Source organism: Lissotriton helveticus, chromosome 8, assembly GCF_964261635.1.
Source record: "Lissotriton helveticus chromosome 8, aLisHel1.1, whole genome shotgun sequence".
Taxonomy (NCBI): domain Eukaryota; kingdom Metazoa; phylum Chordata; class Amphibia; order Caudata; family Salamandridae; genus Lissotriton; species Lissotriton helveticus.
In genome coordinates, this window is record NC_136069.1 from 1106385674 (window position 1) to 1106412500 (window position 26827).

At 38.7% G+C, this 26827-nt stretch overlaps 1 protein-coding gene across 1 annotated transcript in view; it reads left to right on the forward strand.

Annotated features, from left to right (window-relative positions):
• Positions 1-26827, forward strand: part of LOC144773855 (interleukin-18 receptor 1-like) — a 275348-nt gene that overhangs the window by 149277 nt on the left and 99244 nt on the right. The window contains exon 5 of the mRNA XM_078658943.1: positions 12708-12770. Coding sequence (XP_078515069.1) covers positions 12708-12770 — 63 coding nt within the window. The remainder of the gene's footprint in view (positions 1-12707; positions 12771-26827) is intronic.

Sequence of the window (26827 nt, forward strand, 5' to 3'; positions counted from 1 at the left end):
CAGTTTTAAATTATTATTATAACCTTGGCTTGGACCTAACAGGTTAGTGATTTTATTCCTTGTGGTACTGCCATTCAGATCAATTAACAGCTCACTTCCTTACACTTGTGATTTTATTTCTTATGACTATTGGCAATTAAAGGCAATGATTGCTTTGGTTTCAGTTGAACTGGCTATTTTTGAAATGTAAATAAATACATCACTTTAACACCCTCATGCCTTAATGCTTAACTATTTTTAGGTTGTTAATTTCACAAATTTGGGCACAATTTTTCATCTGCATGAGCTAATACTATGTCTGTTTTTAAAGTTTTAACTCATAAACCAACTACAAATACAAAAAGCATTAATCATTTATCAATTTCAGTTATCTATCATTACCTCTAAATATTTTGCCCATTACTTCTTACTCTACATGCATTCCTGTTTTCGTATATTTTATCCAATAGTCCACTACAAGTTAAAATTCTCTCATCAACTCCAGCGAATAATATATATTTTTTAATTCAGGTTTCAATTGTCGTTAAATGTTAACCATAAATAATGTTAATCATACATAATCATAACTTAAACGCACCATAATTTTTAAGAACAGAGTCCTTACATTCTGTTACAGGCTTAAAAAAGTAGACAGGTGAGAGATAGAGAGAGGTAATGGCATTCCTAGCTTGTGCTTCTTGTAATATTTATATTTCTGATATTTTTCTACAGCACACTCTGGAGAATTCCTCTAGCCATAAACTGTGTTGCTTTTCTATATTGAATACAAAGAGGCCACTTGCCAGACTTTGTTCATTGAAATAGTGGGTACTCACTCCTACCTGTCATCTTAGCTAACATTTACTTCACACTCCCGTTTTTTCCAGTGACCTTTAATCATCAAATTGTTATGCTTAGCAAAACAATTTATGATTACGAATCTATAGTGTGATTGATTAGCCTGAGTAAGAGGACATGGGTCCTTATTTGATATTAGAAATTATATAAATATTCCTCCATAACAACTGAATGAGTTTAAACAAACACCCTTTGACAACTTTAAATGAGACTGTTTTGGTAGGTGATTGTTTAATATTTTGGACAACTTAAATAGTTCACCCTTTAAAACATATTTTGTTATTCCATGGTCAGTAACTGGATGGCACCATCTTGGTTTTTACTGAAAAGTGAGCACTCATCTTGAAATAATCGAGAATCTGATACCTTCGAAGTAGTTACAAAATAGCAAAATGATCAAAGCATCATATATCTCATAATACCCCTCTGCCAATGAACTAGACAATAGCAACATATTTTGGCTTTGATCGCTAGATCTATTGAATTTCCTTTGCTATACTTTAGACTTTTCAATTTCATACTTATCCTCATCTCTTTAAGTATATGTACTAAACAGAAGTGGCTCTTTAGTCCATGGATTTGCCAAGCCAATGATAGTAGGGGATGAGAAATCTAACTTGTTTAAAATGGATAAGTCCCACCCAAATAAAGTTGTAAAGGATTCTGATTAGACCATGAGATGATAGCTGAGGTGTCCCATTGGATATCCTCTTGTTCAAATGCCTCCTTTCTTTCTTTTGAATTTCAAGCTTCCCTGTTGAAAGACTTAAACAACAATCAGTAAATAGTAAGCGTCTCATCAAGAAGTGGTCTGAGGAATGGTATGCAATCTACAAAAAAAATAAGGTAGTTTAAAACTTAGTGTTTAGTAAATTTTCATGGATGGAGCACACACTAAATCAATTACCTCTCACTGCTTGCAACATGTGGCTGGAAAACAAAGAGAGATCAAGTCACCTGACCTATATCTCACACTTTGGTTATGCTTAGAAACCTGTATTTGAGCAATGGACTTCTGATTCTAGAGTCTACAAATAAGACACAAGGTCACATCTTCTCTTCATGGGAATTGGTAATATTAATGAGGTGAGCTTTGGCCAGGTTATCTTATAATACAACATCTCAGCAGTCTCCGAAACCCTAAAACTCCTCTTCTCATCTTGGAGAGCCCCAAACTCCTACCACGCATTCTGATACTGGACCCCAGCAAATGTTGTGGCACGTCTCTGTGCTGTGCATATAAGCCTGTGCATGGTCATTCAGTTATGTTTAGGGGCATGCAAGACTGCCTGCACTAAAGTGTTTTGTAATGTTCTTTTCTAGAATATTTGTTCCACACATTCAATAGTTAAAACATTTAATTCAGTCCTTATCTCTCTCTCATGGATTAGTGGACAAAGAATGCAACACACCATATTTGTTACTCACTTGCGTTCATCAACTAAAATGAAGATTTCTGTATTCAATGTAAATTTTATTTCAAAATCAGCAGATAGAGTATTCTTATTTTCAACAAATATGGAGCTGGTTCTTGAGAACAGTTGTAAATCTACAGGCATCCAAAATTACAAGAGTGCACTTTTCTGACTTGGTGGAATTCATAAAACGTTTGCATATTATGCCTGAAAACCCTGTGTAGCTTTCTCGCTGTAATTTGTTTTATGAATTCCTTTTGAACATGAAAAATGCACAAAAATATATTTTTGCATGTGAGGAAAAACTGATTTTAATTTCCTTTCCACATGGAAAATACACCAATATATACTTTTGCACCAATAAAAAAACAGAAGTATTGCAATAAACCTGTCAAATTCTATCTTTTTTTCTCCAGGGTTAAAACAGTTCCCCGCCAGGTTTGGGTGTCCTCCCTTTCCCTTCCTAGCCTAGAAACAGATTTACTCTTTCCATTTCAGGAGTAAACGTCTGACCATTTCCAGAGCATGAATGGGTTAAAGCAGAGTATATCAAAAGCCACAAACCTGTTTATTTGTGGGTACTTGTCATAAACGTCCTGAGGACTTCCTTCATGGAACTCTGAATCCCAGCCACTATTACTATTACTCACACAAAATCCTCTGTGAGTAAACCTCATTATGAATGGAACTCATATTTTGTGAAATAAAAACGTTGGTTTGCACTTGAAAAGTATGCTGTTTGCCCTTGTGAATCAAACTTACACGTGGAAGTAGGTTAGTGAACTTTCTGTGATTTAGTTGTTGCACCATCAGTGATCTACTAAAAGCCCTTTGAAGACTTTCCCCTAAGTTCATATTCTGGAATTCATAAAGTTGTCACAATTTAGACAACAACTGGTGCAATAAGTGTGCATCCTCTGATTGCTTTGCCCTCACAATATTCCCCAGGTAAAACATAGCAGTTATCATGCAGGTGACTGAACAATTTTCAAGTCTTCACAAATTAGAAAGGGAGAAAACACACTTTCTTAGCATCCCATGCCCAATATCATGGTCCAAACCGAGATAGAGGCTCAAATTGTTCATCCATTAATTACCACAGTCCATCATTTTAAGGTCAATAAAATAACATAAATAACTTCTGCGGGAAATCTGCCTTTTCTTCGTTGTCATCCCATATTTTTCACCTTTAACTGGACTTCATATTTTTGCTGGTTAACTGTTTAAGAACTATGGGGACTTTACCCCTGCTAGCCGTAGTAAAGTGCATGTCCCCCCTTTTAAACATGGTCAATTTGGTATATTCCTAACTGGTATTATTTTACTTATCTGTAAGTCATTAGGATATCATACAAGGTGTACCCAAAGACTAGACATTAAATGCTACCTGGGGACTGCAGTAACAATTGTGCCGGTCACTACAATGTCAGTGCAGACATAGCGTCAGGCCTACCAATGTAGCTTGACTGTAGCAGTGAAAAACCTCCAATTCAACCAGTCAAAATAACCCCTTTTGACATGTTACCATCCCCCTTTTAAATAGTAATAAATTGCATATATATATATATATATATATATATATATATATATATATATATATATATATATATATATATAGGTTTTGAAGCCAACATAGCAAGGTGCATGATATTTAAAAATAGTACCTGCAAAAAGTTGGGCATGATTTAGAGTTCAGGGGAAAGGCAAGTCTGGCACAAATGTGACGGATATCCTGTCTGCTGTACTGCAAGTGCATTTTTTCCAAAGGCACTTGGAATGCATCCACTGCAATACCCGTCACTTTTGGTACAGTGTAACTGCTGTACTCTAACTCAATAACTTCATGTTAAAATGTCCTTGAAGGGACTAGCGCCCAAAAGTTATTTTTCACTAGGGCAGTCCCAACTGTCCTATGCAGAAAAGAAAAATACAAATTAAAATGCTAATGCTGTATCTCATGAATAGAACTAGGTAGAAAAAGAACTAACCAACTACTTTTAATAGGTCTTAAAAATTAAATTCAATGGTTAAGTCGTATTTTTCATAAACATTTAGGATCATTAACTTTTAGAAAGTTACCTTTTTCTGCCTGATGTTCCTAAAAGCTAAATATGCATTTGTTCTCACACTTCTACCAGCTATTAATAAACATTTAAATAGGTGTGAAAAAGTTGTGAAATGCCTCCCAGGAGCAAGCAATAGGTTGACCTGAATGGCAGAGATTACTTATCTGAACCCCACAGATATGCAGGGTGGAATGTGAGTATCCTTTATAACATTAATATGTCAAATCCAGCTTGATACTTCTGCTGGGATCACATATAACACCAAGGGCACACTTGAAGAAAATAGAAACAAGATGCAAGAAAAATTATTTTTTAAATAAAATATTTTTTATTTAGAGTTCATAGGCTTAACAACATACAATAATGTCATATATAAATACATATTTCAAAATATTGGAAAAGGAAGAAGTTGATTTGAGTCCAAGATAGAAAATATTACAGTATTATAAATATACATTTCAAAATACTCAGTAGTGCAATCATGAAACTCCCATAAATACAGAAAAGATCCTGTTAAGTTGAAGTGCAAAGTGCTAAATCAGGGTATATATCTACATATATGCCCTATCCCTCCATACCAAATGTAACAAAAGTACAGGAAAAAAAATCTACTTGAACTAAAGTGCAGAGTGCTATATCCGAGCAGATACTTATACGTATATTTTATCCTTTTATATCCACTACTAGATATTATCTTATATTTCAAACACACTCCAATATTTCTCATACTTTCTTACTGCTCCTGATCTTATTGCGTATTTCTTTTCCAATTCTTGTATTCTGGACAATTTTGATCTCCATGCATTAAAGGTAGGTACCTCCTCTGTTCTCCACAATTGCAGGATTAAAGATCTTGCTATTAAAGCTTAAAACAAACAAGCATTCCTCGTGTAAAGAGGTAGCAACCAAAAACTGCTGTCGACTTATTAAGTGAGATAAGGGGATCAATTATAATTTTAAGATATTTCTCGATCTCCTCCCAGAAGCTCTGGATTTGTGGGCACTCCCAAATGATATGCGTCCAAGTTACATTTTCTGCACAGCGGAAACATTTGTCTTCCATTTGCGGGTGTATGTTATGAAGAAACTAGGGTGTTCTATTTATCAACCATTTCTAATAGTATTGCATGCGTTTAAAGTTTGCCCCTCTAAAAATAACTGCATTGAGTTTATTAAGCCTATTCCAGGTTGGTTTAAGAATCTGTATACTTTCCCTTTTCTTCCATCTATCCCTAGCTTTTTCATATAGTGAAAGTGATTTATTGTCATCAAAGATTTTAATCCAGTTACTAGTTTTTCGTTGTGTGGGGGACCTAAGGCCTTCACTAATAATAGTTTTATAACACAAGCTTTCCATGTCTAATTTTTTCAATATATTGAATGACCATCTTACTTTGTGCTTGGATGTTGAAGCCCCGTTTCATTCTCCGCCCAGGTTTTCCAACAATTCCCCCTTGGTGAAATCCTGGTTCTGGATATACTCGTTTTCCTCCCACAGTCTTAGTATAATGTTCTTTAACAGAGCTGTTTCCCCCATGTATATATTCGAAAGCCTAGTTGAGATATTGATTTGAAAAATATCATAGTGTGTTAAAAGCTGAGTTTTTGAAGGATCTATTATGTTATACTCACTTAGAATCTTTTTCATAAAGAAGTTATCTGCCTCTTGAGGATCAAAAAAAAGAAATCTAAAACTGTGATGTGCAAATGTCGCATAATAATAATTTCTGATATTTGGAAGAGATAGTCCTCCATCAGCAACAGGACAGTTTAAAGTGCTAAGTGCCAATCTTGGTATCTTGTTTGTCCATGAGAAAGAGGAGAACATAAGATCTATTTCTTTAAAAACAGAGGTGTGTATTGCACAAGGAGCAGCACTAAAAAGGAAATTGAACAACGGGAGAATAGACATTCGAATTAGCGCAACTCGTCCTATTATTAACGGCAACTGATTCCATCGTGTTAATTGAGAGTGTACCTTTTTCGAGAGTGGAACATAGTTCAGTGAAAAAAGATCTTCTACTCTCTCAGTTACATAAAACCCTAAATACCTCTTTGGACGGGTGTTGTATGTCTGTCTAAATTCCAATAAAAGAGAATTCATACCGCAATTGCATAATATAATTTCTTGTTTGGACTTATTGATCCTATACCCTCCTATTTTTTCAAAGTCTGCAAAGATTCTCATAACTTTCGTCTGGGTTTCTATCTTTGGGTTCAGAAAGAGAACAATATCATCAGCATATAATTTTATGTTCATTATCCCTTGACCAGGACCCGTATGGGCTCTTTTTTCCCTAATAGCAATTGCTAATGGCTCTATAAATAGAGCAAATAAAATTGGGGAGAGGGGACAACCTTGTCTGGTGCCTCTATTTATTTGGCATGTGCCTATATTCATAGAATTGATTACAATTTGTGCCTGTGAATTAATATAAAGTTGTTTCATAAAAATATAAGCTCATTTGGGAGACCAAACTTTTCTAAAATTGTAAAAAGGCAGTTCTAAGAAACAAGATCAAATGCTTTTTCAGCATCTAAAAACCAAATCTGTGCCTCAACTTTATTGATGTTAAAAAAATCGAGTGCCTCTATTAAAAAATTTGTATAAGTATAAAACTGTCTCCCTGCTACAACACCGCACTGATCTGTCCTGATGAGCGATCCCACCATCTAGTTTAGCCTGTTGGCAAGCAGTTTAGTGAACAGTTTGTAATCCATATTTAAAATGCTTATCGGCCTATAGGAGTTCACATTTTTGCTATCTTTATCTTTTTTTAAAATACTGACCACTACTGCCGTGCGGAAAGATGCAGGTGGGTCGCCCCCTTGAAATAAATAATTAGCAAATCTTAAAAATTCGGGGCAGAGTGCTGTAGAAAATGCTTTAAAAATGTCTGCAGGAATGCCATCCTCTCCGGTAGCTTTACCGTTGGTCAAAGAGCTGATAACCGCATCCAATTTTTCCTTCGTGAATTCAGCTAGCAGCAGCTCTTTGAAATTATTTTCCAAAATTGGAATTGGCAATTCCTGTAAAAATCCATTAATCATTTCTAAGGAGACCTGGTATGATGTCTGATAGATATCTTTATAGTTTTCAAGAAACACCTCACCTATTAGTGGCGTAGTTTTTACACATGTTTTAGTTACTTTGTGCTGGATACATTCGACTCTGTTTTGGACTTGCTTTTCCTTTGCTTGCCAAGCTAACAATCTCCCTGTATACTTGCTATCTTTATAGCTTGTCTGAAGATATATTCTGCTTTACCCTATCCACTAAGTCATAATAGAATTCCCTCATTTGTGTCTTTGTATTCAGTATTTCTTGCCTATTATCAGAAGTCCTATTTCTAAAGTATTCTTGATTTGCATGGGCCAGTCTATTTTCTATTGCCATTCTCTCCTCCTTTCTAGCTTTTTCTTTTGGTCTCTCTTTTGAGGTGATTATGCCTCGTAGTGTAGCCTTAAAAGCATCCCATTTGATGTTAATAGGGGCAGAATCCTCATTTATAGCAAAAAAGGAAGTAATCTCCTTCTCTAAATCTTCGCACCATTGCTTATCTGCTAAGTTAACTTTATTAAAATACCACCTTCTTGATGTTTCTTCATCTTTCTTCCCTAAAAGGGTTCCTATCTTAATGAGGGTATGATCTGAGAAGGCATTCACTATATGTTCATATTTACTGACTTCCAAATTATGAGGGGTTAGAAAAAAATCTAGCCTTGATGACGAGTCATATTTTGTCGAATAACAAGAGTACTCACGTTTGATCGGATTGTTAAGCCGCCAGTTATCTAAAATATCTAAATCTGTCTTACAACTCAAGAGTGTATTGGCTACTGGTGGTTTATTTTGCCTTCGGTCTTTTTTTGTAGAATCAACCACTGGATTTTGCAAGAAATTAAAATCACCTCCCCAGTTGATCTGACCAGGTATACCTGAGAGTGCTTATTTTAACTGTAAAATCGGGAGCGGGTCATCTACAACTGGTGCATAGATTGTAGCAAGTATCACGTTTGTGTGGTTTATTTTCCCATGTAAGAATGTCCATCTGCCCTTCGCATCTGAATGAGCTGCTTCAACCTGCAATTGGACATGCTTACCTATGTAGATGCTCACACCCCTCTGGGCTGTCCCTGACACAGCTGAGCAATAAAAATCTGCCCAGTTTTTAAACAAATTAAAAGCATCTGCTGAGGCTCGTAAATGTGTCTCTTGTAAAAAGATCACATCTGGATGATGACCTTTTAGCCAGCTTTCTATTGTACAAGTTTTACGCCTATTGTTTAAACCATTAACATTAAGAGACAGGATTAACAGTTTACTCCTATTCATGATGTAAGAAAACAAGTTACTTACCTGTAACTTTAGTTCTCCAGTATTGGAATCTTTCATAGATTCACATGCCTGAATCATTCCCCGTCGTCGAGACGGGAGTCTCCGGTATATAAAAAAGCAGTGCTTAGTAGTATAGCAAACTGAAAAGAGGCCAAGGCCCATTTCCCTTTTGCAACCCATAGCCTTTGTTATGTAAAAAAGGCCCAAACTTTTCCCTGAACCAATCAGGGCTCCTCACCCTCTAGAACACTCCTGAGAGAACCTAATGCCCCTCAGATTTTTCGCGCACTTGTGCATATAACACACTTCTTATGCTAAATCCGAGGTGAGCCTCTCAGGGGAGGAGGGTGGGTGCATGTGAATCTATGAAAGATTCCAATACTGGAGAACTAAAGTTACAGGTAAGTATTGGAACTTTCATAGATTCACATGCCTGAATCAGAATAGCGAGCAGTGAAAAAACAAAGCACATTTTCATGATACATTACATAATCATGCAATACCATTAGAATATGAAGCATAATCTTATATACAACTATCTATACTTATATAAAATGTGACTTTTTAAACAAGAGAAATTATGGATGGAGGGATGCAAGAAAGGCTCACCGTTACTGGATGATATTCCGCAGTACCACCTCTCCCACTGCCGCATACAATTCTGCGGCTGCCTCCAAGCAGTAGTGCCTGGTGAAGGTGTGCGTAGATGCCCAGGTTGCTGCTCTGCAGATATCCTGGATTGGCACTCCTCCAAACAGTGCAGTGGATGTGGCCACCGCCCTCGTGGAATAAGCACGGACTCGTGCATTCAAAGGCTTTCCAGCTGCTTGATGTCAGAAGACAATTGCACTGGAAATCTATCTGGCAATTCCCCTCTTTGACAGTGGGAAACCTTTCCTGGGTGCGCTGAAGGTGACGAATAACTGAGAAGACTTGTGAAACGCCTTCGTTTATTTCAAGTAAAATTTCACACATCTCTGAATGTCCAGCAAGTGCAATACTCGTTCTGCCGCTGTCGATGGATGAGGAAAGAAACGTTTCAACACCAATGGTTCTTTCAAATGAAAATCAGTTGGCACCTTTGGAATGAACTTCAGGTTTGTCCTGAGAATCATTCTATCCTCCTGAAACTGTAAGAAAGGCTCCTGTATCGTGAGCGCTTGTAGTTCACCTACTCTTCTCGCAGAAGTCAATGCAATGAGAAGAGCCACTTTCCAGGACAAGAACTTCAGGTCTGCCATGTGTATCGGTTCAAACTGTGGTTTCATCAATTGAGAGAGTACATATTCAGATTCCATAATGGTGGTGGAGGCTTTACTGGAGGAAAGACTCTGAATATCCCCTTCATAAATTGTTTGATAATCATTGATGACCATAAAGATGGGCCTGACGATGACCTCCTGTAGCGGGATAACGCAGCCAAATGCACTTGGATGGAGGCGTGTGCTAATCCTGACTTGCTAACAGCAGAATGTAATGTATAATTTGATGAGGTGCAGCAGTAAGAGGGTGAACATCAGGTCTCTTACACCACAGACAAAACCGCTTCCATTTCATCCTGTAGGTTTTGTTGGTACTCTCCGCTCTGGCCTTGGATAGGATGTCCCTACATTCGTGTGAGATGTTCAGATGGCTAAACTCACAGTGTTCAGGAGAAAGGCTGCTAATCGCAAGGATTTCGGGTCCGGATGGAGCACCTGCCCCTTCGACATGGTCAGAAGCGATGGAATTAGGCGCAACCGAATTGGACGGTCCTCCGACAGCAGCAGCAGTTCTGTGAACCAGTGTTGTCTGGGCCACCACGGGGCTACTAGGATCAGCCTGCACGGCTCTTTCTTGATCTTCACCAGTACGTGGGGGAGAAGAGGAATTAGAGGAAAACCGTAGGCAAAGATGCCGGACCATGCCATGGAAAACGCATTCCCCCAAGATCCCTTCTGGGGCCTGTCTACTCTGTGCCATTGCTATCAGGCGGTTGTGCTGAGGTTAGTTTAAGGGTTCACTCTCATAAGGGTTGTGAATATTCTTCGAGGTGGGTGGTCAACCACCCCACATTTTTTATAAATTCCCAAATCAATTTATTAAAATCAAGAAAATGTATTGAACAAAAATAAGCAAACATTTCCAAAACTGGATAATGAGTCCTGGTGATATGGGCTCCAGTGCTCCAGGAGGCACGGTGCCTTTCAATGAAGTTCTACTGAAACCCTTTCTTCACTGAAAAAAGCCAGATACATGATGAACCTGGATGTCTGGAGAATCCTCTACATCTTATCCAAGCCATCTGAGGAGGCAACAAATAAATGCTCAGAAAGCACCTGATAGGAAAGTTGCTCCTGCTAAGTCCGGCAACCTTCAGGGCTCATGGAGCATCTGGATTCCAGGTCTCTCTCCAGCAACAGATTCTGCAGGGTTCAGTCTATAGTAGTCATTCTTGGCATCAGGAACGTTCTGCTTTCTGTGTCTCTTTGGTGGGTAACAGAAAGCCAGCACTTTGACCCTTGGGCACCACCAGTCCCAGGGTATAAGCAGGAGTTAGGGGGCCTTGGATTTTCTTTTTCTAGCAGTCAACCAGAGTCTTCTTCATTTAGAATGCTTTTTCCCAGTTCTAGGAATGTTTTGAGGAAATTTTTCTAAGTAGCCAGTTTTGTCTTATGAAAACCAATAATTAGAAAATTCCCTACACCAATCATGGCTAGTCTCTCAAAAAAGTCTTACCTCTTTTCTCTTCTTGGTTCACTGCACACCTTACAAGAACCACTCAGTCAAAATGTCCTCAGCCTTCCTCCAATCCATCCTTAATTGTGCCTTGTAACTGCTTTTTTATGGAGATAAGGTGTCTTTCACTGTGTCAGTGCTACAACTGGTTGTCAGTCCTGCTGGGAACAAAGACGAAAAGTCAAGGGCAGCTCTGGGACTCAATAGCTGTAGTTGCTGACAGCCCTATTTCAGATATCCACTTCAAAGGAAGAGCTGTGAAAGCTGCCCTATGTGTTGTAAGCTGTACCTGTCCACCTCTAAGATTAGTAGTTCCTGCCAATTGGCCACTGTTAATGCCATTCCTACCTTTTTGCTACAAGTGGACAACATTATGTCTTCTAGGAAGCTGCCCTATAACAGTCAGATGTATATTGAGCCTCTAAATCAGGGCGGTGAGGAAAATCAGTTTAAAACCCATTTACTGTCCGATAGCAGATAATAAAAAATATATAGTTACATTTCCATGAAACATATCAAAAGTATTATTTTGAAAAGTAAAAGGACAGTAACTTTTACTGACAGCTCTATCATTTTCTCAAGCCAAGATATAAAAAAGTGATTTTTTAGATAACCAGGCGTGTTAGCTATTAACAGTGAGAGTATACTTTTCCCAATATCTAGCATTCCAAGCTTTTATATAATTTTCACAAAGTCCAGGGCTTTCAAGACTTTATGGATGATTTAACTAATACATAAAAATAGTATTTTCTACTCAGCACATGCATTGTTGTATTTATAAACCACAGCCCAGATATAGCGCTCTGAAACCATACACTTTGTTCATATATTGTGACTGAATTAAAAGACCACTCAAGCTCACAAATGACATTCAACTTCCTCATCACGGGTGCTGCTTCTGCCTTGTGTACCTTGGTCTTACTAGGAGATTAAATAAGGCAACAGGTATCAACTAAAAGCACAGTAGATGTTTTGGACTGAAATCACATGCACTGTCACACCCACCATTTAGCAGTGCTATGGCAAACAGAGTCCTGACACCAGCAAAACTACACAGGGAAATAGGGGGAGACCATAACAAAAATTATGTGTTTCTTACAGTTTTCTATCCCTGAGTATTGAAATGCAGAAACTAGCACATCAAGCATAAATTTGGGCTTAATTTGCTATATGGCAATTTAAATTTGCATTGCATTGGGAGCAAATTAGGAGTTCTTGTGATGTAAAAATAGTTCTGTGTGATGAATTTATTACTTACTTATAGAGAGTTCACATACAGAAAGTCATATCATGTTGGATTGCTAACGAGTATGCTTATTTCCTCTTTTTCAGCCTCTGTGGAAGTTCTTAAGCCAGGAATAGTGAGTGATTCATCAACACAAGTTGTAGAAATAGGTATGCATCAATGTACAAGTTTTTTGTAATGGAAATATATGTTGCATCTCTTTAAGTTAAATATTAAGGCAAGTAAAATATTATGCATGCCTTTTTTGCAATAATACTGAGTAAAACATTAGCTAATCAATCGGATACAAATAACATCTAGCACTTGTGTAATGTAATGGGTCACCTGGAAAATACGAAGCACAAACAATTGTACCTCTGATCAAAAGATGAACATATACCCCAATGAATTCCAACTACAGAGTCCAATCTTAAAAATGCATTTTCTTGGCAAAGTAGTCCCTACACAGCTTTTATCCCACATCAACATGAATTCCTTAAACAACTATCAGTCTGGATTCTCTTCTAAAGGTGATACAGAAAAGGTGACTACAAGTCTTTGATGATTTTCTATGTATACGTTCCCCTATAGTGACTTATCAGCAGCAGTTGAGACTCACAGCCATGGTATTTAATTCAACATACTATACCCAAGAATGGAAGCTAAATGACATTTTCTAAAATGGTTCCAATTCTTCATCAGTGCTCACCGTGTGGACATGGGCCATTTTGGATCACATTTACACACTCTTTATTACAGCTTACCACAGGGCCCCAGGCTCTCTTCCTTCTATTCTGCCTTCACCTGAAGCAGTGTTTGGACAAAGTATTGAATAAATAATATTGTGTCAACACTTTCAGGAAGAAAAAAATATTGTAGACAGGAATATCGTTTTAAGGGCGGATATTAGAATCATTGTAAAAAATAATGATTTAGAATATATTGTTGTAAAATAAAATGGTTTGTAAGTGTACATTTGTATGTTTTGTTGTAGTTTGTTGATTTTTATGTGTTTAATATCTTTTTGATTTGGGTGATTATAAAATAATTTATTAATAATGAATTTTTTTTAATTTGTATCTTTAGTTGTGTTAATGTGTACAAATAATGTATATTTAAGTAGCAGGATGTTGGTTTTTAAAGGGATAAGTTTGGGGAGATTTTTAAAAAGTGTATATTTTAATTTAATTGTAATGTTAATTATTTTAATGGCATACCAATTAATATTGTAAAATGTTATATTTTTGCTAAATATTAGTTCAGAAATATTTTGTATATGTAACTCATATTACCTTACAAATATTTTTATTTTCAATATTAAAATCATTATTTAAATAATGGATACTTTGGTAAAATGTAAAATATATCAACATTTAATTTAATAATTTTAAATATTTGTACATTTATGTTTATCAAAAAAAATATTACTATTTTTAATTCCATTTTTTATTTTCAAATGTTTGTAATGGTTCATTTAACTGTTGAAAATTATGCCAATAAAAATACATTGTTGAATATTTTCTTAATTTTTAAAAAGATTGAAAAGTCTAGTTAAATCATGAAACCAAAATAAATATGTATTATTTGTGATCTATAATTCAACATTTTGTAGCATATTTATATTGTATAGGTTCATTTATGAAAAATGTATTAAACACAATGTGTTAATATTGCTATAAGTTCTGTTGTTAAAAATATGCATTCCTCAATTTATTGATTGTAATGCATACAAATATTTTTTATATTTAATTTGGAAATTAGTTTCATATGTTTTTTCTTTTACGAATATTATTTCTAGACATTAGTTTTTATCTTATGTTTCAAAGTTTAGGAACATTATTAAATATTAATGAAACATATTAACTGTGGTAAATGTATTCTTGTATTTGTCAATGTTTAATTATAAATATATAGGTTTTTAGTTTGGGTTATTGTGTTTTTGCAGGTTCTTTTATTTTAATGTTGTACAGAGTAAAAATTGTGTTTGAGTTTGGAGTATTGATTGTGTATATAAAATATTTAGTGTACAGCACCTTGCATAAAAGGTTTTAGATTGGAGTAGGAATAGTAAATGGCACCCCCTTTAGTGTCCAAAACCGTCCCCAAATTGATTTAGATTGGAATGAGAATTGTAAATGTCACCCCTTCAGTGTCCAACACCTTCCCTAAACTGGTTTAGATTGGAGTAGGAATAGTAAATATCACCCATTGATTGCCCACCACCTTCCCCAAATTAGTCCAGATTTAAGTGGGAATACTAAAAGTTACCCCTTTAGTGCCCAACACGTTACCAAAATTGGTTTAGATTGTAGTGGGAATAGTAAAAGTCACCCCTTTAGAATCTAACACTTACTTCAAAAAAGTTTACATTTGAGTGTGATTATTTTATGTAACATTCTTTGTGTGAAATACTTTTTCTAATTGTATTTCTATGTAGTCTATGTAATGTAATCACTCCTGTTAGGGGCCATTTACCATGCTGTCAGAAAAGGCTCTAACCGTCGGTCGGAGCCTTATCAACAGCATCGTAATGTGCTGGTTGGATTCCTTTCTGCCCACCTCATTACAATAGAGGCAGTTAGAAAGGAATCCAACCGGTCATTTCAACTGGCATCCTAGGGGCAGCTATTTTCAATCTTGGGATTATGATGTTGATGCAGGCCTTTCCGACACAGAAAAGCTGTCGGAACTCAACTTTGGGGGCCCCCAGCAGGCATCTATGGTGCGCCCCTGATGATCCCTGTACCCTGTGGCTGGCACCTTGTGCTGCCTTGCCACGGGCGCAGGGATGAACTGCACTTCTCAATTTTCTCAATTTTCAATGCGGGCATGCATTCTGGCCAGTTTACGTCCAGAATGCGTGATTCCATCGAAACATGCAGGAATGCGACAGAACAGTGTTTGGTTGCATCCCAATTTGGTTGGGTGGGACCGCGACTGGTTGTCAGTCGATCGCTTGACTGAGACGATGTTGAGCGGAGGAAATTCCAACCAACATCATAATGAGGCCCTTAGTGTTTGGAAAGAGAAATAAAAAAGTAGTTAGCTGTATATTTGTTATAAAAAAGCATTCTTATATTTATTTAGGGCCAGATTACGAGTTTGGCGGTCTGACTGCCCGAAAACCACGTCTGCGCCCACCAGTAAACTACAGTGCTGACGGTCTACAGACTGTTGTATTATGAGTTGCCTAAGGTGCCTGTGGTTTGGATATGGAGATCTGGCGGTGGTGAGTACTTTTTCCTAATATATCGATGAGTGTGTGTGCATTTCTACTGCATATGTGTCGGATGCACACATATGTATGATATATGTGGAAAAACACCATCTATCCATTGCCAGGGTCCTGCCCATATCTGGGCAGTCCTGGCAAGGGGATATGGTATGAAAGGAACTCACCTGTAGATCGTTTTAATCCTAGGGCTGAAGATCCTGCTGTGAAGGGGGACCTGAAGAATGGGATCCACGCTGGACTCTGCCTGAAAGAACAAGAAAGGGGAAAGTACATAACCCAAGTCCTTTGTGTCACCACCTTAAAGCAGGCGGTCAGACCGCCACATATGTCATGGAAAAGGAAACTCATAATATGGACGGTAGTGCAGCTCCCCTGTACCACCATATGGTGGCTGCCTTTTTCTGACCGCAGACCTGCTGGTCTGCTGGCAGTGTCGGTGGTTCAGCTGCAGTCTTTGCAACACGCAATCCAGACAGCTCGAAATACTGCGGTCGGACTGCTGAGCTCACAGCGTCAGAATGTCACTGCCACAACAGTGGTCTAAGGATTGGCAAACTAGTAATAAGGCCCTAAATGTAAATTTTCCGATTTCAAAACATATCTATATTTATTGATATAAATAATTGTATATTGATAAATAAAATGATTTTTAATCCATTTTTATGATCAAATAAATAATGTATATCACATTTAAATATTATTGAATGCTGTACATTTTCCAGGTTTTTTTCTATTTAATATGTTTTTAACATTTCTTAAATTGTTTCATATGCATATTTTTAATATCTTTTTAACATAAGTTTTTTCTGTTTACATTAAATAATTGTATATTTGTTATATTATTATTTAATTGATACTTTACAATTTTTAACATTGTTTTACAACATTTTTTACATGTTTTAATTCAACATTGTTTACTATATTTTTCCATTCATTCTATGGGAAGACAGTCTTTTTTATTTCATTCAGTGGCCAGTTTTTTACTACCACCTTCTATATATTTCTGACATTTTTAATGTATTTTCTGGTACCCAGATCACAGTAAGGTGTTGCTGTTTTTGGAACAGGTAAGTCCTTCTTACAGTGTTTTTAGAGTTTTGAAGGTAGGGGTTGTAGCTAGGAGGCCTAGAGGTTAATTCTAGGGTTGTTTGTGGGTGTGTTGTACATTTAGTTATATGAATTGTAGTCTTTCTCACTAGTATGTTGGCTAGGGTTTTCGTACTCTGTTTAATGTTACTTTCTTTATCGTTATTTAGTGTAATGTATATGTTCTTTTGAGAATTTAATTGTTTTTTGTTTGAGGGTTTTCTGTTTTACTTTGGAGGTTTTTCTCTACAAATGTGTAGTATGGACATTTGGATTTACCTATTTGTTAAGAGAAATGTTTTTTGTTTTATAATAAACCAATATTTTGTACTTTGATTTACATTTTTTTTTTCAGGTCTCCAGGAGTGTCTCTTTTAATAAACACTTTTTTATTTTTTTAATGTTTCCTAGATATTAAGGATCGCTTCGAGTGACATCTGTTGAATTGGTTTAATTTTCACATTCTTTTTTCGGCTTTTTGGAAAATATCTTTCCAGTTCTTGGTGGATTATGCATTTTGACTACGTGGATACAGAGGGTGATCTGCACCTACAGAACTGTAAGGGCCTTATTACGAGTACGGAGATCCAAAAGACCGCCTTGTAATGGGGTCGGACCACTGCCACACTGTGGGGCCACCCGCAGTATTACACGTTGGGCGGTCTGATCGACATAGGACCGCTGCATCCACTGGTGATCCAGGATCCCACAGTAGTTTCACAGTGGTCAGGAGCAGGCATATGCTGGCGGTGCTGCTGCGGCACCACCATGAATATTCTAAGTTACCCTGTCACTGCCCTTTTCATGGCTGTGAGTCCACCATGAAAAGGGTGGCAAAGAGGCAACTAAGAGGGCAATAACTGGGTTCCCATGCCGCTCATGGGCCTGAGGGTGCATGCAGGGGGACACATGTTGTGTCCCCTGGTTTTGCACTCCCAGTTCCTGCATGGTGTAGCATGCATGCCACATCGTGCAAAAACATGCAGGCGGTGCTCTCACGGTGGCGGGCTGAATGTTAGGCTCTCCTATGAGCATAACAGCCCACTGTTGTGAGACCGAATAAGCACCGCCTGCCATACTAGGATTTAACTCAAAATCTAGCGGGAGGACACACCATAGTTTTAGCCAAAATCGTAATATTGTCCTAAGCCAAATATTTGTTTTGATTGAGAAAAGTTATATTTTAATTTTTAGGTTAGGATTATGTTATTGGATTGAGTTCGTTCGTTGAGCTTTTTGGTTGGTGAGGTTTAGATTTTTAATGTAAATAGTTTATATATTTCTTTTATTATGACAGTCTTATTGAATATTGGAGCTTTATTTAATGTTTTGACTAATGTAATGAAATTTTATGTTTATTATTTAAATAAACAAATATTTTGTTGGTTAAGATTATGTTATAGTTTTTGGGAAGTTTTGAAATTTAATATTTAAATCATATTATGTTTTCAGCTATTATTTCTAAGTAATCTACTCCTTTGTTTTTTATTGAGTGTTTGACTAAATTGTAGTCGTGCATCTTTTTGGTTTGTTTGGAAAGTTTATGTGCAGTTTGGGTTACTGATTGCGCTATTGGTAACTGTTGGTAGCTTTGTTCTTTTTGCAATGCTTCTACAAATTTATAGAGGGTAGGTTAGGTTCTACTGAGTGTGGATTGGAAGATATTGTGCTGTCCTTCACTACATTGTTTGTTTTGGCTTTATATGCGAAGGTGCTGTCATAGACATTCCACCATGGTATTTGGAATTTCGGTTTGTGTCTGTATCCAGAGCAATGTAGTCAACCAACCAAAGGATCTTTAAAATAATCTATTATGGGGATTAATTTGTGTTCATTATGTTAGTAGAAAGGGCTTTTTATTAGTAAATTGTAGTGTTTAGCTACCTCAGTGACAAGGGCAAAATCTAGTGCTATCATTCTTTTTATTTCAAAGACAAATGGACTGTTTGTGGCATAATCTATACTTAGGGCATGATTCCTACCTTTGCGGTCGGTCCGCCAGGCCGCAGCGTCAGTGGTTGGGAGAAAGTTGCCAGGCTTATGGCATCCTGAATGCCACATTCTGAGTTGATCACTGAGTAGGTGGTGTACTAGCAGTGGTCTTGCAGTGGCACCATGATTTAGCTCACAGAGTGAGCCTGAAAGCACTGCTGCCATAGTGTAGCACGTGCATTGTTGTGCATGCACAGTTACCATGCACATAGTGTGCGCATGACATTGCAGGCATAGGGGACAAAACATATGCCCCCAGCCACAATATCTAATGGCCAAAAATGGCCATGGACCCCGTTTGGGGAACCCTCCCACCTTTCTGCAGACCTTTTCATGGCGGTGATTCCCACCAAGAAAAGGTCAGCGATAATGCAGGTCGGAATATGCAAGGCAGTGCCGCCATTGGCACCGCCTCCATTCCCCGCCACTTTCCACATTTCCGCAGGATACTCCATCCTGGCAGTGGTCTTCTGTCAGTCCGACCACTAGGTTCGGAATCGGGTAGTCAACCAGCGAGGTCACAGCAATCGGACTGCTAACCCGGGAACAGCGGTCTTAGGTCAGCGGTACTCGTAATAAGGCCCTTAGTGCAGATTGTTGGAGGTGTCTCCATATGCTTTGATTGGAACTGTAGTTACGGCCTTGGATGGCTCTGTGGGGTTAACTTTTTTAAATGGTTTGAATCATGGCTTGTTCACAGTCTATCATTTTTTTGGGGGGTAGTAGGTATTTCTTTTATTTTTAATGTGGTTTATGAGTTTGAAATAAGTGCTACTTCATGTACTTGCTAGCAGGGCATATATTAAAGGGATAATTGCGTTTTGATATTCGCCATCTTTGGTGCATATTTAAGTACATGAATTTTAAAGGTCCCATCCATCATCTGAGTATGACAATGGCTTAGTTTCAGGGTTATCTGCTGTAGGAAATATTAGGATTCGTCTATCATTGTTTAGGCTGTCATATAACAGGAAGGGTATCTCATTATGAGTCATTATGTGTCAGTAGTGATCCATGTAAACACAGATCACAGATACAGAACATTCGTGTGATCTAAATGTGAAGTGATGAAAGGTTATCATGTCACATTTAGATTACGCAAATGTTCTGTTTTTGGGAGCAGCCCAAGCTCAGGTGAATTGCTTACAGTGGCTCAAAATGCAGCAGCCTGTAGAGATGTTCTTGGACCACGGCTGCAATAAAAGCTCTGCTTTGGCTGCCCATTAAGAAATGGATTTTGTTTAACCCCTTCGGTGCTCATGACAGCCCCTGGCCGTCATGAGTCACCGTGGGTGTGTACGCATGACGGCCAGGGGCCGTCCAAACCATGCCCACTGATTTGATTTTTAGCACTGCGGCAGAATTTGAGCCACAGTCAAGGTGTTAAAGCCTTAACTTTGATTCACAGTTAAGGCTGTTATGTTCATAGCCCTGGTTACTTGGCTGAGAGTCTCCCAGTATATTTCCACCAGAGCGCTGCATTCTGCTTCACTTCTGGTAATCCAGCATGTCCGGACGGGTGGTAAAGCCTTTTCCTTCCTTGCTGCTAAAGTGTGGAATTGAGCTTCCTCATGATCTGCACCTCATTACTTTAAGATTTTCTTTTTAAACCTGCGTGTTTTCTGGGGTGGTAGTAAGATGTCTGTTGGGGGTTGCATACCTGGGCCCTGCCTGTTAGCGCCGGGACACTCTTCAGAGTAGCCGTGCACTCTATAAATCAATCTCATTCATTCATTCATTTTCACATGTTCAAGTAATTCTATATCTTGGTATCTTCTATGGGCAGAAGGGGTATCGTTGGTTGGTAGACTTTTTTAGCTTGTGCAATTCAATGTTTTAAAGTGGGAATACGTGGTGGTTAGCCTTTGATGTGTCTGAGGTCATCAGGTAGTATATATTTAAGGATTTTGGTTGTGGGTTCCTGGGAGTTAGTATTTGCCTCTCTTACATGCTGAAATACCTCCATTCTTTTATTTCTGTCAAATTTGGAGGGTGGTTGTGTTCCATTTCATTAAATACCATCTTTTGTAGTGGCCCTCTCATAGCATGCATTGCAATAGGTTGTAGGTGTAGCAAATGTGACTTAGGGCCTGATTACGAATTTGGTGGTCTGACCACCTGAACGTCGTGGCTGCAGCCTCTAGAAGTCTGCAGTGCCAACAGTCTTCCAGCCATGGTATTACGAGTTGACCGCAGGGCCCGGGATGTGGCGGCAGTGGTCTTGCTGCAGTGGTGAAATGTTTTTCATATATACAGATGCCTGTAGGAGCATTTTGACTGCATATGCGTCGAATGCACACATATGCATGAAGCATTTGGAAAAAGGCCACCTACCCATTGCCAGAGTCTGCCCAATATGAGGACAGTCTAGGCAATGTGTCTATGGTACAAAAAGGACGTACCTGTGGATCACCACAAACAGGGTTGTATTCCTCGGAGTGAAGATGCTGCTGTGATGGTGGGACCTGTAGAAAGGGATCCACGTCAAACTCTGTCTGAAAGGGGGGAGTATATACCCCAAATCCTTAGTTTCCACTGACCAGAAGATGGTGGTCCAACTGCATTGGGCTGGTCTTAAAGTCAATTTGTGATACGGACAGCTGTGTAACTCCCCTGTAGCACCCTATGGCAGCCACTTCTCCCCGACCATGAACTCGGCAGTCGGCGGTGTGCTGGCAGTGTCTGTGGCTCGACTGCGGTCTTTAAAAAGGCAATCCAACAATCTAGTGATACAGGGGTCACACTGCTGAGCTCGAATCAGTCTGACCTCAACTCAGGCATGGCAGTTCATCGACCGCCAATCTCGTAATCAGGCCCTTAATAATTGCTTTTCTTTCTGGGATGCTATGTATCTTGCTCTTTCTTTAATTGTGTCTGATAGTAGTGTAATAGTGTAAATAATAAAACATTTATAATGTTTATACATTTGTTATTTTCATAGAAAAATAAGCACCTACTTTTATTCTTTATGCTGACGTATGTTCTTCTCAGTTTTTTCACACTTTTTTGCAGCTTTTCTGTTGGGGGTGTTGTAATGTGGAGCAGAGGCTTTCTTTTTTGTTGAAAGAAAAATAGAGTGCCAGTTTCATTTAAAACTTTTATTTCTGAATAGTTAGTAGATGTTGAGGTTGTTGGACTTTATTTTAGTCGGTTTTGGGGTGAATTACTATTTTATCAGAATTTACATATACTCGCTTTTGATGTTTATTTCTGGTTTGCGTTTGGTGTTGTTTTTCAGTAGGTTAGCACTTTTCGTAATTGTGGTATTTCTTTGGGTAAGGATATGTAAAGAGATCAAAAGTTTAAGAGTGTTTTGTTAAATATTTGCTATCTTATCATTTACATTTTATTTACAGGTAAGTTTTAGATTAAATATAAGTTAACTTACTTTGCAATCAATCAATCAATCATAGCATATGTAAAGCGCACTACATACCCGTGAGGGTCTCAGTGTGCTGGGGGGTGCTGCTACTGTTCGAAGAGCCAGGTCTTGAGGGGTCTCCTGAAGGTTAGAAGGTCTTCGGTCTGCCGTAGGCGGATGGGGAGGGTGTTCCACGTCTTGGCGGCGAGGTGGGAGAATGATCTGCTGCCGGCGGTCATTCTTTGGATGCGGGGGATTGTGGCGAGGGCGTGGTTGGCGGAGCGGAGCTGGTGGGCGGGGGTGTAGAGGCTGAGTCGTCTGTTGAGTTACGCTGGTCCGGTGTTGTGGAGTACCATGTTTACGTGGGTGAGGAGCTTGAAGGTAATCCTCTTTTTGATGGGGAGCCAGTACAGGTCTTTCAGGTGGGGTGTGATGTGGCTGCGGCGGGATATGTCGAGGCTCAGGTGTGCTGAGGCGTTCTGGATGCGTTGGAGTCGTTTCAGGAGTTTGGCCGGGGCTCCTGCGTAGAGTGCGTTGCCGTAGTCCAGTCTGCTGCTGACGAGGGCCTGGGTGACCGTCCTTCTAGTTTCGTGGGGATCCACTTGAGATCCTGCGAAGCATACGGAGGGTGTTGAAGCAGGAGGAGTATACGGTGTTGACCTGCTTTGTCATGGAGAGTGTGGAGTCGAGGTTTCGTGCATGGTTGGTGGGTGTAGGGGGTGCTCCTAGTGCAGTCGGCCACCAGGAGACATCCCAGGCCGAGGGGGTGGAGCAAGGCAGATGTAAAAATGTGTATATTTCTATTTTTCAGGGTCTGGTCAAAGAATCCATCAGAGTTTACTCACCTTGCAGCTTTTGTAATTTTTGCTGTCTTAAGTTGATAACATTTGTTTGCCTTTTCATATTGTTGATTTAATTCTTTGTATGAATTTATTGGGGTGTATTGTAGTCAATTTGGTGATGTAATGTATTTTTTTACGCAAACGTGTACATATTGTTTAATGTTTTTTTATAATGATTTAACATAAAAAGCATTTTTTTATTTTTGTTAATGATAATGTCATTATTTTGACGATAATATTGTAATCGTTATTGTGTGGCAATATTTTTGACATTTCATATGGTTATTTGAAGATAACAATATGTTTGTTTCTAATACTTGTGTTTTCAATATAAGTAAAAATAGATATGTTTAACAACTATATTTGTGGTTTTAGTATTTAAGTGTAAGAAGGCAATAATTTTGTTAGTAAAATTTAATTTCAGTGATCCTCTGGAGCCTGATTGACTTATCCCACACATGAAACTGCCAAAAATACACCAATATGCCAATGACAACCAGCTCTACTGTAAAATATCAAAACCATCCAACTTCACTACTCTAAAGTCAATATTGAAACATCTTTCTCTAACATAGGGCCTGATTAAGATGAAGGTGGGACTGCCATTGCAATACTGATTACCGCCAGCCACATTAGGATGGCGGTCGAATGGATGGTGGTAGAGGAGACCGACCACCACGGATACGACGGTCTTCTTCGGTCCGACGGAGGGACTTGTATCCCTACAACAGTGGCAGTGCCTGCCAAGCACTGCCCTAGGGTTTACAATGTATTTTCCTGCCGGCTGCCATCAAAAGGCAGGCAGAAAAACAGATTGGAGACCTTCCCTGGCCTAAGATATGGCCTCTGGGGGCATCAATGGTGCCTGCAACATAGTGCAGGAATATGCACGGGTGCATATTTTGTACTGCAGCATGTGTTGCAGACCGCAGCGATCGCCGCAATACAAAACATACACTTAGCGACCGCCACGGTGATTCAGGGTCTGGGACCGCCAACATCTTGTCGGGTGGTCCTGTTTCTCACCAGGATGGCAGTCAGACATACTTCTGACTGCCATCCTCATCAGGCCCTTAATGCTGCTAAAATTGAATTGTTCTTCCTCCATACTCATGACCCTGCACCACAGTCCATACTGGCTACTAAATCATACCAGCCTGGACATCACTCATACTCTGGTTCCTGCTGGAAAGTCCCTGAGTTTTACAATCAACCAAATATCTCCCTGCCTGATAAAAACCCATCACTAAATTAGCTAAAACTGCCTATTTGGATCTCCACTTCCTAAATACGTTCCCTCAGAGACATTCTACATGTAGCTGTATGTCTTTTCAAGGGCGGCAAGAAATAATATCAAATTATCCTGTCACGAAAGAGCTCTACTGGCTCCCTAGACGCTAAAATTTATTTTAAGATGGCATGCATCACCCTCACACCTTAACACCCAAGCATGCAATTCCCCTCAAGCACACCATTATTACCACTGGAGGGTAGAGAAACAGCAGACGCAAATCAAAACTGATATGACAAACCCTGAAAGTAAAAAAAAACAAAACATTGAACCAAGCCTTCTTAAGTCAGGCTTGAAGACTCTGAAACAATGTACTTGATGCACTCAGATGTACTGACAAACGACTAAAATTCAGCAGAAACCTGAAGACCCACCTACTCAGAGATTGCCTGAAGGTATGTGGATGTGGAGTTAAGAATATAACACACATACACACTCACACATGCACACACACACACCCACCGACACACACACACACACACAGACACAAATATCAACTGGACTTCATAAACCCCATTCTCTTTAATTGTAAAGTAGCTGCTGTTACTTCATTGTGGAAACTTAACACAAATGAAATTCGTGCCGAATTTGGAACTAGGCATGCAAAAACAAAAGTTTTAAATCTGTTTGGCATGGGAAAGTTACCAAACTGAATTGTGAAGTTTGACATGCAAAGGTATGACTTCCTGCCTATTAAAGTGGGATTTACTTTTCAGAGAGGTGTTAATTGGCGCACATTTTAATGCTTTTGCCCAGTAATTGAATTGATGCCCTGAGTAAATTGCCAAACCCCTTTTAGCTTTCATTGCCACATTATTTTCTAAGTGTTATGCTTCCAAATATATATTTCCTTCAAGAAGGCTTTTTAGGTGTTATTGTAAGAGGTCTGGGATATTAAGGTTATTCTTTTCTCTATGTCTTACCACTACGAGGCTGCTAAACTCCTCACAATCACATTTCACATGGTATAGCACATACCAGAAGATCATGATCAGGTCATAGATGAGTAATTTATTATTTTGACATTCGACTTTAATCTGTCCAATAAAAGTGTTTCAGAAGTTTAATTCGGAAAATCTCTAGCTCAGTGACCCCTCCATTAGCAATGTGTCTGTTTCTCTAGTCCAGTGCAGCCACTTGAAAACACACAGTGTTACAGGGTATCTATTTCTTGCAATTCAAGCTCCAGGGTCAGCATAGACATTTATAGAGTAGCTACCTTTACTTCTAGGTTCACACAGCAAAGTGTGCATTGTAAATAGTATAGTGTGCTCAGGGCTCTGTCTGAGGTTGGCCGCTATACCATCACATTTGAAAGGAGCAGGTTGTAGCGCTACTCTACAATATACAGGAATAACGCATGCTTTCCAATCAAAACAACACTACTAATAACAAGTGTACCATAAGCACTGCTAACAGTCTGCAATACCTCTAGCACAATAAAAGACACAGCTCCTTTTTTGGGATTTTGGTAGGCAGTCTCCAATTTGTGTAAGGCAATCGGTACACTACCCGGTAACAATGGCAGCATGCTGTATTCCCGCTGCAATTCACCACATTCACTGCTTGTTGCCCAGATAAATTGCTGTTTGGCACTTTTATGCTATATTATCCCCAGTGTTTGATTGCTTTTCTCAGTTGCACCACTTAATTGCCCCAATAGGCATTGGCACTACTCCCTATGCAAGTGCGGTGTTTAATTAATAGAACGTTCAGTTGCAGAACTTTCAATTCTAGAATGTTCAATTATTTACAATATGATATGATTCTTAATACGCCTTGTATAATTCAGATAAGGAAATCTACCACATTAAATCCCTATCCATTTTCCTCATTTCAGTCCTTACTTATGTGAGGCCTCCAGCCTCTATGGACCGAATACTATCTCCCCATTAGCTGGAAAAAGACCTTGCTTTCACTTTGGACAGCCTCTCTTTCCCATCTCTGGCATCCCCTCAGAGCCATCCCTTATCCTGTATATCTCTTCCCATTTCTAAACAGAGAACACTGCTTCCATTCTGTCTTTTGACAGAAGCCTTCATCTCGTACATTTTCTTTATGTAATTTAATTTTCTCTGCAGACTGTTTAGTCTGTGTTGGTGGCGAGATTACAAACGTGAGCACAACGCTTACCCACTGGTTTTATGTTTTACAGTACCAGGATTCCTGGCGAGAGAGAAAAAAGTTTCACTTTGTGACTTGCGCTGCATGTCACAGGATTTAAAATGCAGGAGCATAATTTGTGCATGGTCCAACCTTTCTATCCCTTGCTATATAGCAGGGATGGATACTGGCGGGTGGAGAAAGGATGTTTCTTTTCTTGTTGCACAAGGCCGCTTTCATCCCTAATGGTAGTTGGAGGCAGAATGCAGGCAGATAAAACATATCTTTCATCTCGTCTGGTTTTTCAATTGTTTAGT